General features: G+C 46.4%; 1 protein-coding gene across 1 annotated transcript in view; it reads right to left on the bottom strand.

Annotated features, from left to right (window-relative positions):
- Nucleotides 1-8,964: 8,964 nt before the first annotated feature.
- LOC146869149 (class I histocompatibility antigen, Gogo-B*0102 alpha chain-like) overlaps nt 8,965-13,929 on the bottom strand; it is a 166,170-nt gene continuing 161,205 nt past the window's right edge. Inside the window, exon 5 of the mRNA XM_085640755.1 lies at nt 8,965-10,583. Coding sequence (XP_085496881.1) covers nt 10,270-10,583 — 314 coding nt within the window. The 3' untranslated portion in view covers nt 8,965-10,269. The remainder of the gene's footprint in view (nt 10,584-13,929) is intronic.

Raw genomic sequence — 13,929 nt, 5'->3', positions numbered from 1 at the left:
CTTAACACAATCACAAAATTGTCTCGACACGAAAACGGAATAATAAAGGCGGTTCGTCAACAGAACTCGTGTTTATTATGGTCTGATTCAATGTGTACAAAACTAAGTTATTCATGTAATGGGTCAAACTTTCGACAAAAAATGGGCAAAAAAAGTCAAACGTAGAGGTGGTGTAGTGAATACTCACACGTATATTACGTAATATGTATCCTAAATTAAAATGTTGTTGTGTAATGACGTTTTATAATCCAACCTGCAATTTTGAATAGAAAACAGCTCAACAATATGTGCAACAGGGGACACTTTAGTTAACGACATTCACTATAACACGACTCATCGTATAAACGCAATTACGATGCAAAGAGGCGATCGGAGATGCGTCGAGGCTCATTTGCGTGAACCTTGGGGCGGAGAAATTTAGTGCCAGTTGAATGTGTGCAAAAATGCGCACTGAGGCACGCAATGTGCGTTTGGCATAGCAGTGACGCAATTGGAACGTTAGTGAATGTTTTTCCATGCAACAGTCTCGGCATTGTTAAAGTTAGAGCTATTGGCATTGCTCATGACAATGCCGTGTCTTTAAATGTTTTAAAAACAAAAACATAAACAAGAATAATGTCATGAGCAATGCCAATAGCTCTAACTTTACCAATGCCGAGACCATTGCATTGTAAATGCTTGTTTCAGAATGGGTCTGATGATGGCTTTCTTCCAGTGAGAAGGCACGGTCGATTGGGAGAGTGCAAGATTAAGGGTTCTGGTCAGGTAAGGAATGAGGATGGGAGCAACTTTGGAAATAATTGAGGAAGATGCCGGATCAATGGGGGATGCAATGTGTGTGAGCCTGGAGCACACCTTTCCTTTGAATTCATCATTGTTAATCCATATTTAATAGTTTTAGCGTGCATGCACTCTGAATGCGCTCCGTCCCTTTTGCGCATAGGAAAAATCAACATCGGAAAGTGACTAGCGAATTTGCGAGTCAAAGAGTTGCACAGCTGCATTCACATTTGTGTTTCAAATAATCCACGTATTCATCTGGTAGTTCAATGTTCATCCATTTTATTCCAAAAGTAATCCAATTCTTATTCGTCACGTCAAAGATGCATAGTTACATTATTTTATGCGTTTTACTGCTCAAGAATTGCCCATCTGGGCCTATTCATAGGCACAATCTGCAACTTAGTTCCTCTATCACAACAATTTCACCCAATGCATTTCGGTCCTCCAGGACCTTCATCAGGGGGTATCTATGATATTTAAAAAATACACGTCAATTATATGCTCTGAAAATGTGTAGCTAATACATAATAGATAAATGAAAAACAAAATCCTATTAATTGCAACCAAGCTGTGCCCCCGTTAAATCAATACCTTGCCATCTAACTTCTGTACCAAATGCTGATGTTTCCCATCAATGACGTACCCTTTAATGTGAACAAATCAGTGTTTTTATTAAATGTGAAATATGCCGTAATCTTCACTAGCAGTAACTTATCTCACCCTCTAATTCAAGCTCTGCTGAATGTTAATGCGCTAACCCCTCTTTTCTATCCTCTATCCCATTGGCAATGCCACTCTCTTAATCATACCTGTATTTGTCAAATCGAGTCTTTTAACAGCATGAACACCTCGCTCCTCCTTTAGGGCCAGGCCTAATGTGTTCATACTTGTGAATAGTTTCAGTGAGTTTATTTACAAAGCTCGTTTTGGTTCTAGGCGGCCTACAAAGGAGGGCACCTTTCCAGGACTCTTTACTCCCCAGGGTAATTGTGAAGGTACAAATTTCACCCCAATCAGCAAGAAGGGAATCAGTGAGGTGAAGTTTGATGTTCGACCTGTAGGCGACTGCAATTCCTCCACCTTTTTTATTCGTCCTGTCCAGCCTCGAGATTTTGTATTCATGGGTAAGGTTGCGTTGGATTTTGCGTGCAAACATCTGCCTTGCATTTAGTCATTCTTTCATCGCATAGGCCGATGCAGCACGTGCACCACACAGGCTGCTGAAAACGACACAGGAAGGGTCCCGTGTCGCTTGACAAATCCTACTTACGTTCTTGCGTTGCCTTTATTGCCTTCCGTGACGCAAGAACAACACAAGGGCTTGATAAATCTGGCCCAAAATGTTTAAAATAAAGAACATAGTTGTCTATAATTAAGCATGTTTCATTTCTTAGAAGGTTGATTTAAACAATAAGCTGTTCCCCTTTAGTGCTTAGCTGTTCATGTCTGGGACTATGTTTTCTTTCTTTCCTGCCATCTTTGTTGGACCTGGCTTAGCAGTTCGGGCTGGACTGTTCCCATGAGGCACAGGGTCAAGACGGATTTGCATATGGCTAGGTCTAAACTTGGGTGGCATGGTGAGCAAAAGAATGATGGATTTAACCAATATCTCTTGACTGGGGGGTGAATGTTTTTATTTGTTCTGCATTCCGTCCATCAATTGTGTGTCTTTTGCTTCCTTGCCCCAATTGCGCCGGATATGCCCAGACGTGGGTCCCGGGCTCACTGTGCCACTGGATTCAAGCTATCCTGTCTGAAGAGGGGTGAAAGTCCGAAACCTGTCCTAGGATGCTTGTTTCTGGTCCAGGGAGGACCTGGCTTAGCAGTTCGGGCTGGACTGTTTCCATGGGGAACAGGGTCAAGACTGATTTGCATATGGCCAGGTCTAAACTGGGGTGGCATGGTGAGCAAAAGAATGATGGATTTAACCCAGATCTCTTGACTGTGGGGCGAATGTTTTGATTTGTTCTACATTCCGTCCATCAATGGTCTGTCTTTAGCATCTTTGTCGTGGCAGCTTAAAGGCTCCCAGCCGTTACCGCTCCCCCTCTTACACTGCCAGCATCAAGCTTCTTACCTCCTCCGGTGTCTCATGGTTGCAGCCGGCTCACGTGTGCATGACCGCGCGGTTCACCTTCATTCCTGAGATGGGAGGAGCAACTAGGATGCCTGGCGCACATGAGCGCATCAGAAGAAATGGAAACCAGTCATTACTTGTCGTCAGGAAATGTCTGTGAAACGGAACACAAATAAAGAGCATGGCAGCCAAATATCGGAAGCGTGCTCTCCCTATTGACGCGCTTGCACAGTCCTACCTACACAGCCGCTTCACGCTCGAGTGAGGCGATAACGAATAAACAAAACCTACCTGGGCTATACTAAAGAGGTGGCACCCATGTAAGTTTCCATTTTATGTATAGGGTCTCATTTGCTAATAGAGTGGTCAGCTTTAAATTTTAAAGTAACCCTCAAAAATTACTTTGTAGAGTGAACTCTTCAAAAGAATGTCTAGCTTTGCGTCCAGCTTCACTCCTAATCAGAACAAGTCACATTTTTTTTTTTTACTTGCCCAATATGATTCCTCAAAAATGGTTGTCTTAAATAATCCTCAAATAAATAACATGTTTCATCCTGGTAAAGTTTCCATTTTTCAGCACAAAATACCTCCTTACTTTCATGGGCACCCAGGTAACAGCAGAGGCACAAGATGACACTGGTGCGTGAGTGTGAAGTCTCGTTCTCGCAAGATGTGAATAACAGTGTCTGTTGGACTGTGAGCAGAGAACGGCTATCGAGTGTCTGTTCCTGATCCGTTCCTTCCTGCAGACTCACCTTAGCGCCCTTCAAAGCAACAGCGTCCCAAGACATGGCTGAAACTGATCCCAAAAGCATCCAGGACCAGCCGACGGTGGTTAGAAAGGCTCTTCGGCTCGGGAGTGGGGCACTAAAACGAGTGGGGACCCAATGGATGGGGTGTGGTACTGGCCAAGATTGATATGGTTTCCAGAACTCAATACATCAACATGATCCTCAGAGCATTCTGGGCAGCTTTATTTACTAGAAGACAGATTGTTAATTGTTTCCTTCGTTCATAGCACCTACCATCCAGTACAAGCGCATCCTTGTTGTACATAGCCTCGCTAGTTCTAAAACAAAATCCCAATTTTCCACATGGGGATCCTCCCTTTTTAGGTCGAACCTAGGCATGCGCTGGCTCTTCGAGACATGCTGTATTTACTCTGTGGGCTTACAACCCACCCATTGCTTTTTATTCCGTTACTTCGACTGTCCTTTAAAAAGGCTTGCTTGCTAGTGGGTAATCTTTCCTCTTGGTCCCTCCTTGTGCTCATTTGTTTCCTCCCACAGAGCAGCGCCTAACTACTGGTATTTACAAATGCAAGTTCCACTTACATTGGGTAGTCTGATTAATTCATGGCACACTATATGTTGAAAAGAGAGCCTTTAGGCTCCATCTAGGCACTGCACATGGTAAAACAGGTTGATAAAGACTATTAAACAATGCAAAATTACAGTAAGCGTGTAGAAACTACAAACAATGAGATAAATTCTACCCCTGCATTGATAACACTGAGTGATTCTGGGCACATCACTTTAAGACGCCTTTAAAAGTCTAACACCGGCGAGTTTGCCAATGTTAGGACATCAGGGGGCATGGGGGGGGGTTGGATGACACTCGGACGCTCTTTTAAAGTTAGTGCCTCAGAATATAGCTTCCCTTGCTCACAAGGGTGTGAACACGTGTGGTACAGCTTTGGAGAAGTGCAGAAGTGCTCTGAGGTAGGAATTTAGTTCATCCCTGCAGATTCCAGAACTAAAAGTTTACATTTGCAGGCCCTTTGGGTAAGAAAAGGTAGTGGGATTAAGGAGAGTTACACCTCCCTGGACTTCCCTGCGAGTCTAGTATTCATAAATGTCTGGGTGCGGTATGTTTGCCTGGGTAGCGGCCGAGCCTGGGTCCAAATATCACAGCTACTGAGATCACCAAAAGGGGCCCATTTTTAAGGGGACACTTGATGTCTCCATTACTCGTCTTGAGACCTTTAACTGTCACTGGCGATTGGTCGAGCCACACAAGTGGGTAACGGTTTTATAGGGGAAAAATGTAGGAACACAAACGGTAGAAGATTTATTATCAACTGGAATTCTCGATATTTGTGACTTCCAAATATAATTCAATGTGTAAGAAAGAAAACATTTTCAAAATGCCCTTAGAATCACAACAAAATCAGAGATGTACAAATAACCACTAGTCCTAAACTCAGCATCTTGTGCACATTTATAAAAAACAATGGGCTTCCTTAGCACCATAGATTGTTCCATATGAAGTGACGTATTGTTTGTACACAATGAAAAATCATTTTTAGCTGCAGCTCACCTGGTGTACTGCATCTTTGCATATTTCTATTTCATAAATCATGCAAGTATTATATTAACATTTACAATGTACAACTATTAGTGTGGAAAGCCTTTCCCCCGATGGCTTCTGCGCAAAACAATGCAACTCACACTTTGGTATATTACTTTCCCTCCAAGGATGTGCTTTACGTTGTAAACACCCTATAGCCTGGTGTGGTGAGAAGGCCTCCCCTGAAGCCCCTATATGTACATTATGTCTGTAGCCGGGTGTAAGATGGCCACAGCGCAGGCCAGACTGGTGCAACACGTCCTTTCTCCTCAGTAACTCTTCGCCCTGAGGAAATATGAATTTTTATGATCAATTGTGTCCCCTATCTTAGACCCCAACGGCTCCATGTACATGCTACAAGTACATGTATGTTCCCTCCACTGCAAGCTATGAAGACACAAATACAATTGTGTCCAACGTCAACATGTCCTCTTTCAGATCCGCCCTGAATGGGTCGAATATTCCGTTCCTAAGTATGCCTTGCCACCGTCTTTATATGGTGTACTTTTCACGTTTTTCAGCTCTGGCAAGTTAGGCCCTGAATTCTGCCATCAAGCCTTTTCCTGCCTTCTGCCTCTGAATGCTCCAGCCTGGACCTGCATCTGTATCCATGACCTTTGTCTTACTTCCTGCGCGGCTAACGGTGCCTGGCCCGGCTTGTTGCCTGCCAAAACTGTATTCAGCCTTCAAGTTATCTGCTCCGCTCCTCGAGAAATACATTCCTGCCTGGAGAAGGAGGAATTTAAACATGACCCATCTGCAAAGGAGAAAGCCTTTCTGTCTCTCTTTGTGAGATTGCAAAGCTCACGTCAGTAAAAAGCCCATAGCCCCCATGTAAGGCCTCTGCAGTAAATGAAGTAAATGAAGAAATAGATGCCACATCGGCTCTTGGTGATGAGCAACCTATGTCACAAATCAGTCCCTGCTCCAGACATCGGATATCAGATAATACAAGATGTGCTGGTCGTTCTGACACTGAAGGCCTCACTCACTGAAGGCCTCACTTCCAGACTTGTCCGGTTGCATAGCAACCCTCCCCACGTCAGTTACACGTCATGCTCGAGTTGAGCACAAGTAAGGCAAAGTTCCAGTACAACTCCAGCAGATCACGCAACCCCCTCCAGGTATCCACCCACACATGACAAATTACCCATTATCATCAAGTGGACGCCCACATGGACGCCCACCTTCACGCCTACTTACACGCCCACATGCTCTTATCTCATTCTCTCTTGCTCTTTTGCTTACGTACAATTGAGAAATGTATATATACTGTACTCTGTGAATAATGTTTTGAGAATATTGAGAATACTTTTGAGTCCATTCCAGATCCTTTGTGGTGATGGTAATATTCTCCCTTTGACTCGAGTTATTGGAATAAAGCCCTTTTAGAACCTGATACCACAGACTCAGCCTCTTGCTTTATGCATGATCCTATTGATATTCTGAAATACATAGAGCGTAATATTTTATTTACCACAGCCCCACAGGGATTTATGCATTTCATAAAACTGGTAATACCAAGATATTGGCACCGGGCCGCCTGGGTTCGAGTACATGGGCATCCCTCAGCCCAGGACTGCCAGGGTGCCCACCCTCACCCGTTGTTTCCCCATCACGGAGACCAGGACCCCAAGGGTGCCCACCCTCTCCCGTTGTTTCCCCATCACTGAGACCAATGGAAGGAGCCTTGTGAAGAGGTTTTCCAACCTTAAACCATCATTTGATGCGTCAAGGCGCTGTTCGGGAGTTTGTGTAAAGGAACAGTGGATGGAGGTCGGTCTGAGAGGGGTGGGGGGTGGGGTGCAGGTTGTTGAAGGAGTGGGGTTGGTAAAAAATAGTTACAGGTCCATTTGTTTTATTAACTCGTGTAAAAAATTCAATAAAAGCGCGTTTAGACGTGAATGCAGATTTCCGACAAGGGAGGGGTGTCCAGGGGTCCTCTTTGCTCAGTAAGAATTCCACCTGCTCCAGCCGAGAGCTGGGCTCACATCCAGACCCCACACAATGTCACACAAAAAAAACTTTATTTCACTCTCTCTTAAAGTGCATGGAACATTGTGCACAGGGTGCCGATCGTATCCTGAAATCGAGACATTCACATGTGTGCTTACAGGAACAGCATCTCGTAGAGCAGACCAGGCTGCAGTGTACAAAATCCTCCTCTAAAAACATACAATCAACTCGCTTTTAAGAGCACAGTGATACAATATGCTTTTTAAAAACAGAGAAATACAATACATCTTAAATTCATCATTTTATGCACAACACCATGAAAAAGTACCCAACACTGCATGCCTTCAAACATTTTAAAAAGGGCTTTTCACACTAAGATTAAAGCACAGGAGGCGTCAATCTCCGGTGAGAAGGAAGCGCCCGGATAACACGGGACTGGTAGATCTCTGGAGACCCCCGCGCCTCGATGACACGGGTCACTTTCTGTACAGCTGCTCACGGGACATACACCCATATGGACTCTTCCCTGGTGACTCCACGGGGGTTCGGACACTGGTGCAGGACACACTGTGCTGATGGGCCACCCCCACACTTCTGCCTCTTGCGCCCTGACAAGCCCCTCACCTGATTAAATAAAGTCCTTAGTGTCCATCTGTTGACTTTCCTGCTGTGTATTTCTAGTTAAACACACAAACACACACACACACGCACACACACACACACACACACACACACACACACACACGCACGCGCGCGCCTTAGATACTTGTGCACATAGATTTTGCTCGTTCAACAATCGTCTGATTTTCGAAACCTATATGATTTTAGTGGGCTGACGCTTACTTGGCAAACTGTTCCAGCACCACAGGTTATTGGAGGGGAGGGGGGGGGGGGGGGGGGGGGGGCCGTAGTAGTCAGTAGTCGCCCATCCTTCAAACGTGGGACCCGCCTCTGGCCTCCTGGACTGTAAACAGTGCACGTTTAATACTAAACCGGAGCTACAGATTCGTGGATATTCCCAAACCATTTGCTGATTGTCCCCTGGCCTGGGCCCCCTCCCTTTGTGTTGAAAACTGTCGGGGTTACACTTTTGTTACTTTGACACCATCATAGCTCTGGACTCAGGTCACTAGAGTTGTTCAGTGCACTGCACTTCTTTTTACGCCCTCATCCATCAGAAGGACACGCCCCTGTGAGGAGGATCACAGCATGATCACGGCCTGTGAACAAGAAGCAACCACGCTCCCGTCCGGCCAAGGTCTTCCGGGACCAGATCCTGGCACTCGGGAGAGACCAGAAACGGCCGCGGGTTCAGAAATGCAATCACTGGTCCAATTCTGGGTCAGAGGCATCTCCCAGACACAGTCAAGGGTCAGTCACTGAATCTCTTTTAAGACTGAGAAGGGGCCTCGCTTCTAAAGGATGAAGTCCATACTAGAGTGACATCCTATGGAGACCTCCTCATACCGAGGCCTCTTGAAAAGAACAAACAACCCTGGAGTTCACACTGACAAAAGGCAGTGACAGGGGTTCACGAGGCGAGGACTGGTCCAGAGTGTGGGCATCACTATTGAGGATACCAGATGCACACATGCCAGCTACAGGGAACACCAAGAGTTTGTGCTTCTCTTTTGGGGAGAGTTTACAACCATCACCCACTATCCCAAATCCAGCAATGGTCAGAATCTGCACCCCACCACTCACTTAACCCCGCACCCCACCACTCACTTAACCCCGCACCCCACCACTCACCTGACTCCGCACCCCACCACTCACCTGACCCCGCACCCCACCACTCACCTGACCCCGCACCCAACCACTCACCTGACCCCGCACCCCACCACTCACCTGAACCCCTTTACACCGAGGGTAAGTCGTTAGGGTTGTAAAGGAAGACATGCTTTTAGTGTGTTACACAGAGGAGTCCTGAGTAGGTCAAAACCAGTCTGAAGTCCCTTCAGGAGGGGGTGCTGCCTGGCAGTGTGGGACAGACTGGTCCTATAAGGGTTAAGGTTGGTACTGATTTGTACATGGAAGACTTTTATCTAGAGAGGCACGGTGAGTGGAAAACGATAGAGTGGAAGGTGGTCCAGATGACTGCCAGTGGATGAGATGAATTCAGGCAGCTGAACCCCTGCACATAGTGCCATATCTCCATCCGCGTCAGGGATTCTTTAGCTGCCGCTGTGCAAACTGACAAACCAGAGATACTCTGCAGCGATGAAGGGGGTTCGCTTCCCACAAATCTGGGTACCAGCCTAGGCCACGTCACACTGAGCCCAAGACATGTCCGAGAAGCCCCTCTGTGAGCAGCCCCTGGTACCAGATGCAGAGCTGGGCTCAACTCCTCGGAGAAGAGGAATAAAGCAGAGGGCACTTGAGGGGTTAGAAAGGGTTGGCTCAGTGGGCTCTATCTGCAGAGGGCACTCGAGGGGGTAGAAACGGTTGGCTCAGAGGGTCACTGTCTGCAGAGGGCACTTGAGGGGGGTAGAAAGGATTGGTTCAGAGGGCTTTGTCTGCAGAGGGCACTTGCGGGGGTAGAAAGGGTTCGGTCAGAGGGCTCTGTCTGCAGAGGGCACTTGAGGGGGTAGAAAGGATTGGTTCAGAGGGCTCTGTCTGCAGAGGGCACTTGAGGGGTTAGAAAGGGTTGGCTCAGAGGGCTCTGTCTGCAGAGGACACTCGAGGGGGCAGAAAGGGTTGGCTCAGAGGGTCACTGTCTGCAGAGGTCACTTGAGGGGTTAGAAAGGGTTGGCTCAGAAGGTCACTGTCTGCAGAGGGCACTTGCGGGGTAGAAAGGGTTCGGTCAGAGGGCTCTGTCTGCAGAGGGCACTTGAGGGGGTAGAAAGGATTGGTTCAGAGGGCTCTGTCTGCAGAGGGCACTTGAGGGGTTAGAAAGGGTTGGCTCAGAGGGCTCTGTCTACAGAGGGCACTTGAGGGGGTAGAAAGGGTTGGCTCAGAGGGTCACTGTCTGCAGAGGGCACTCGAGAGGGTAGAAAGGGTTCGGTCAGAGGGCTCTGTCTGCAGAGGGCACTTGAGGGGGTAGAAAGGATTGGTTCAGAGGGCTCTGTCTGCAGAGGGCACTTGAGGGGTTAGAAAGGGTTGGCTCAGAGGGCTCTGTCTACAGAGGGCACTTGAGGGGGTAGAAAGGGTTGGCTCAGAGGGTCACTGTCTGCAGAGGGCACTCGAGAGGGTAGAAAGGGTTCGGTCAGAGGGCTCTGTCTGCAGAGGGCACTCCATTCATCGTCTTCGCTGCTTCTTGGGACCCCATGGTTCGTGCTGCTCTTGACGTCACTTCTGGTGCTGGACCCAGTGATGAAAAAGGGCTTTAAAGTTTGCCGCTTCCAGATCACCACCGCCACCAGCACTATAAGCACCGCCACCACAACCAGCCAAAGAGGCCAGCGCCTTCCACGTGCATCTAAAACAGAAACACAAAGTATAAATATTTTGTATGACGCAAACTGTCCTGAAGCCACTCATGGGCAGAGAGCTGGGGGAGGGGGTGCAGTCATTTATCAGAACATCCAGAGGTGTCACCCTCCATGTTCAAGTGCTCCCCACAAACACAGCTGCCTTCTAGTCACTTTATGAATCATATGTCTCCATATTGACAGGTCATAACTTACAAGGCCTCCAGCAGGAAGCCGCGATCCGCGTGGATTTACAGGTTTTCATGATTTCATACACTAAAAGCACGCGCTAGCTGCAGTAATGGGACACTGTAGGAAAAAAGGTAACAACTAATATGAGTGACTCACTGAATGTAGAAACAAAAAATCTTAAAGTGAAATAAAAAGTAAAAACTCACAAATCATTAATAGGCGATTCAGTATGAAAACATCTGTTAAAAAAAGTCTGCAAACCCAGGTGGGCGAGCCACTGAAAGCTCGGGCGAGGATCAAGCCTGAATCCCGGCTCAGACCGAGGTTGTGTTGGAATATAGCTCTTTGGAACCTTCGAGTCTCGGCAATGACGCTCAGCATCCTGTGATCCTGAGCAAATCACTTCATCTCCTCGTGCCTACAAACAATGCATGTGACCTTGTGTAATGTAACTGGTGCTCATGTAAAGCGCTGTAAAACCTCCAGGTCGAGTTTGTGCTATAAGAAAACTGCAGAAAAATACACAGAGAAAAAAACAAAGCATTGGTATAAACCAGAGATACGCGTCCATTTAGTGCCTGAAGTGTACAAAGTGACACCAGAAAATATGAATAAATCGAGACTTCCCCACTTACATTGGATGATTTTGGGCAAATATTTTATTTCACCCAAATTTTTTTCTTCTTATTCGCGTTTGAAAGCACTTTCAAATATGTGCGGTCAGAATGCCAGTGGTATAAAAACTAGTGTGTTTAATAGACTATAATGTAGTTTTATAACAACCGTGGACACTTACAGGGTTCACACGACAACGGTCTTGCCTCTCACCTCTGCTCAAGCGCTGTCGCCAATAAGACAACAGGGGCAGGAACGCTTCTAAATTCACATTGAACAAGCATTTGCAATGCAGTAGGTCTCGCCTTTGGGGCCTTATAAGTATTTAGCCATGCAGTATATTGTCTGCAGCATGGCCCAGTAGCGGTTCCACCGGGAGGTGAACATAAAACACAAAGCTAGCCGCAGTGTGATGGAGTATTGAGTAAGGGAGGGAGTGCAGAGGTAAGATTCAGGATTGTTTACACGCAGTGGTCTTCAAACCTTTTGATGCCGAGACCCCTCATCAACATTTTTTAGGCGCAAGGACCCCCCTCCTGACAAACATTACTAGAACCTGGTACTCCTTATCATTGACAACCATAAATTTTCTCCAGAGAAACGGTCAATCTGTGGTTGCACCTCATTAGTACCAGTGTAACACCCACATATAGTAATGAGCAACAAAAAGGTGACCAGCACAGCTTTACAAATGGCCTACTAAGCGTCAACACCCGTTCCTACTTTTTAGTAACTTTTGAATAAATACATTTTTTGGGTTAAAATCAGGAGAATATGCGGCACGTGATGGATTATATGGCAAATGCGGCAAATCTATAATTATGCTAAAATCGCCGCGGCCACACAATCACTTAATTCTAGTGGCCCTTGGTCAAATAGCTGTAATGAATGGGCTGCAACTTTATTGCACGGCATTAGAGGAAAACCATATTATATTTCATGGGCTGCTGACAGCTTGGCATTTACAGCTGCATGCAACTGGAGGCAGCTGAACATCATTCCTCATAATTAAAGCATACATACATTTTTAGGTCTTTCACCGTCCAGTAGCTACATATAAAATAACGGGCAGCTTCAATGAATAATAAATACATTTAAAAATGTGGTTATTCAGTGGGAAATGCACTATAATACAAACTATTAGTTAACGCACTGCAAAGGTCTGTGTGATACCAGAGAGCCACAGAATTAAATCGTGGTTGGTGCAGTGGAAGATAGTGACTTGTGTATTTTTAGTGCTAGAAGTTCACAGCCTGTGAATATTTAAGTCTATTTTATACTTACATTACAAACTGCATAAGATAGACCACTACAAAACGCGCCAAATGTTTTACGATAAAATGGTGCTTCCAAAATATACTGGCTGCTTTCAATATATAGGGGCTTATTTATAATCCCCTTGCGCTGCATCAATGTTTATGACGCTCTGGTTGCGCAGACCATATCTACAAGACCATGCAAAGTCACTTTGCGCGGCATTTCATGGCCGCCTAGATATGGTGTTAGGCAATGCTGCGTAACTTGATACGTTGCCTTACACTGCGTCGGGGGGGGGGGGGCCATGGGGATTGCGGTGGGGCTTTCCCATGGGGTTTGACACATTCCCAGATTTACAAGCATCAGTAAACCGGAGGATGCGTCAAAACTGTACGCTGCCCCAGGGGATGCGCAACGAGGAGAAATATCTTTATTTCTCCTCAGTCGTTTCCTCTTTCCATGTGTGGCACACATAGAAAGAGGAAAAAGCCCCCATGGCTTTTTTTGCGCAGAAAGGCGTGCCTTCTTGCACAAAAATCAATCCGGCCAACAATGCAGACACCACTGCACAATGGTGCAAGGGTGCCTGCGTTGGTGCCAGGCAGCACATTGGGCACTGGCAGAAAGGACAGGAATGCGCTGTATCTTATTAATACAGCCCAATCTTCCCCATTTGAAATGGTGTCCGGGCAGCTCCGCAAGTACTTTTGCTGCGCTGCCCTACACCATTTCATTGTAAATCGTCCCCATAGATTTTAGTAATATCTAGACCCTATGTTATGCATTTCTTTTTTTACTTCACTATTCCTTCAACACATTCTCAGGGATAGTAAGAGCTATGTAAATACAATGACAATTAAAAGCAAGCGTTTCACAGCTTAGTTAACTCTGTGCACGACCAATTAAAAAGTTTCAAGTGATTCAATAAACTAACTGCAACAACACTCTCCTGAGCTGGGAAACGGAAGCCACTTTATCTGCAAATCCTTTACATTTGCAGATTGACTCGTCGTGCACATTTGCATCTCTTTCAGGCCAGCAGCACACTGGCAGAAAGGTGTGTTTAGCTGTCTGCCTGGCTTCCATTTCCCAGCACAGGAGAGTCCTTGAATAACGCTCCAGGGAAGGCATTTTAACTGCCCCGTCTGGAACGTTTTCTTTTAGCCAATGAAGAGCGAGACCCCCTTCCAATGACTTCACCAGGGGCGTAACAAACGCCCCCGCAGCCCCCGCGGTGCGGGGGGGCCCCCAGTCTTCGGTTAGGTGAAGGGGGCCCCCTCAGCTCTTCGG

Source organism: Triturus cristatus, chromosome 1_1 (genome assembly GCF_964204655.1).
Source record: "Triturus cristatus chromosome 1_1, aTriCri1.1, whole genome shotgun sequence".
Lineage (NCBI taxonomy): Eukaryota > Metazoa > Chordata > Amphibia > Caudata > Salamandridae > Triturus > Triturus cristatus.
Note: the sequence above shows the minus strand (reverse complement) of the source record. Positions and strands in the feature narration are given on the sequence as shown.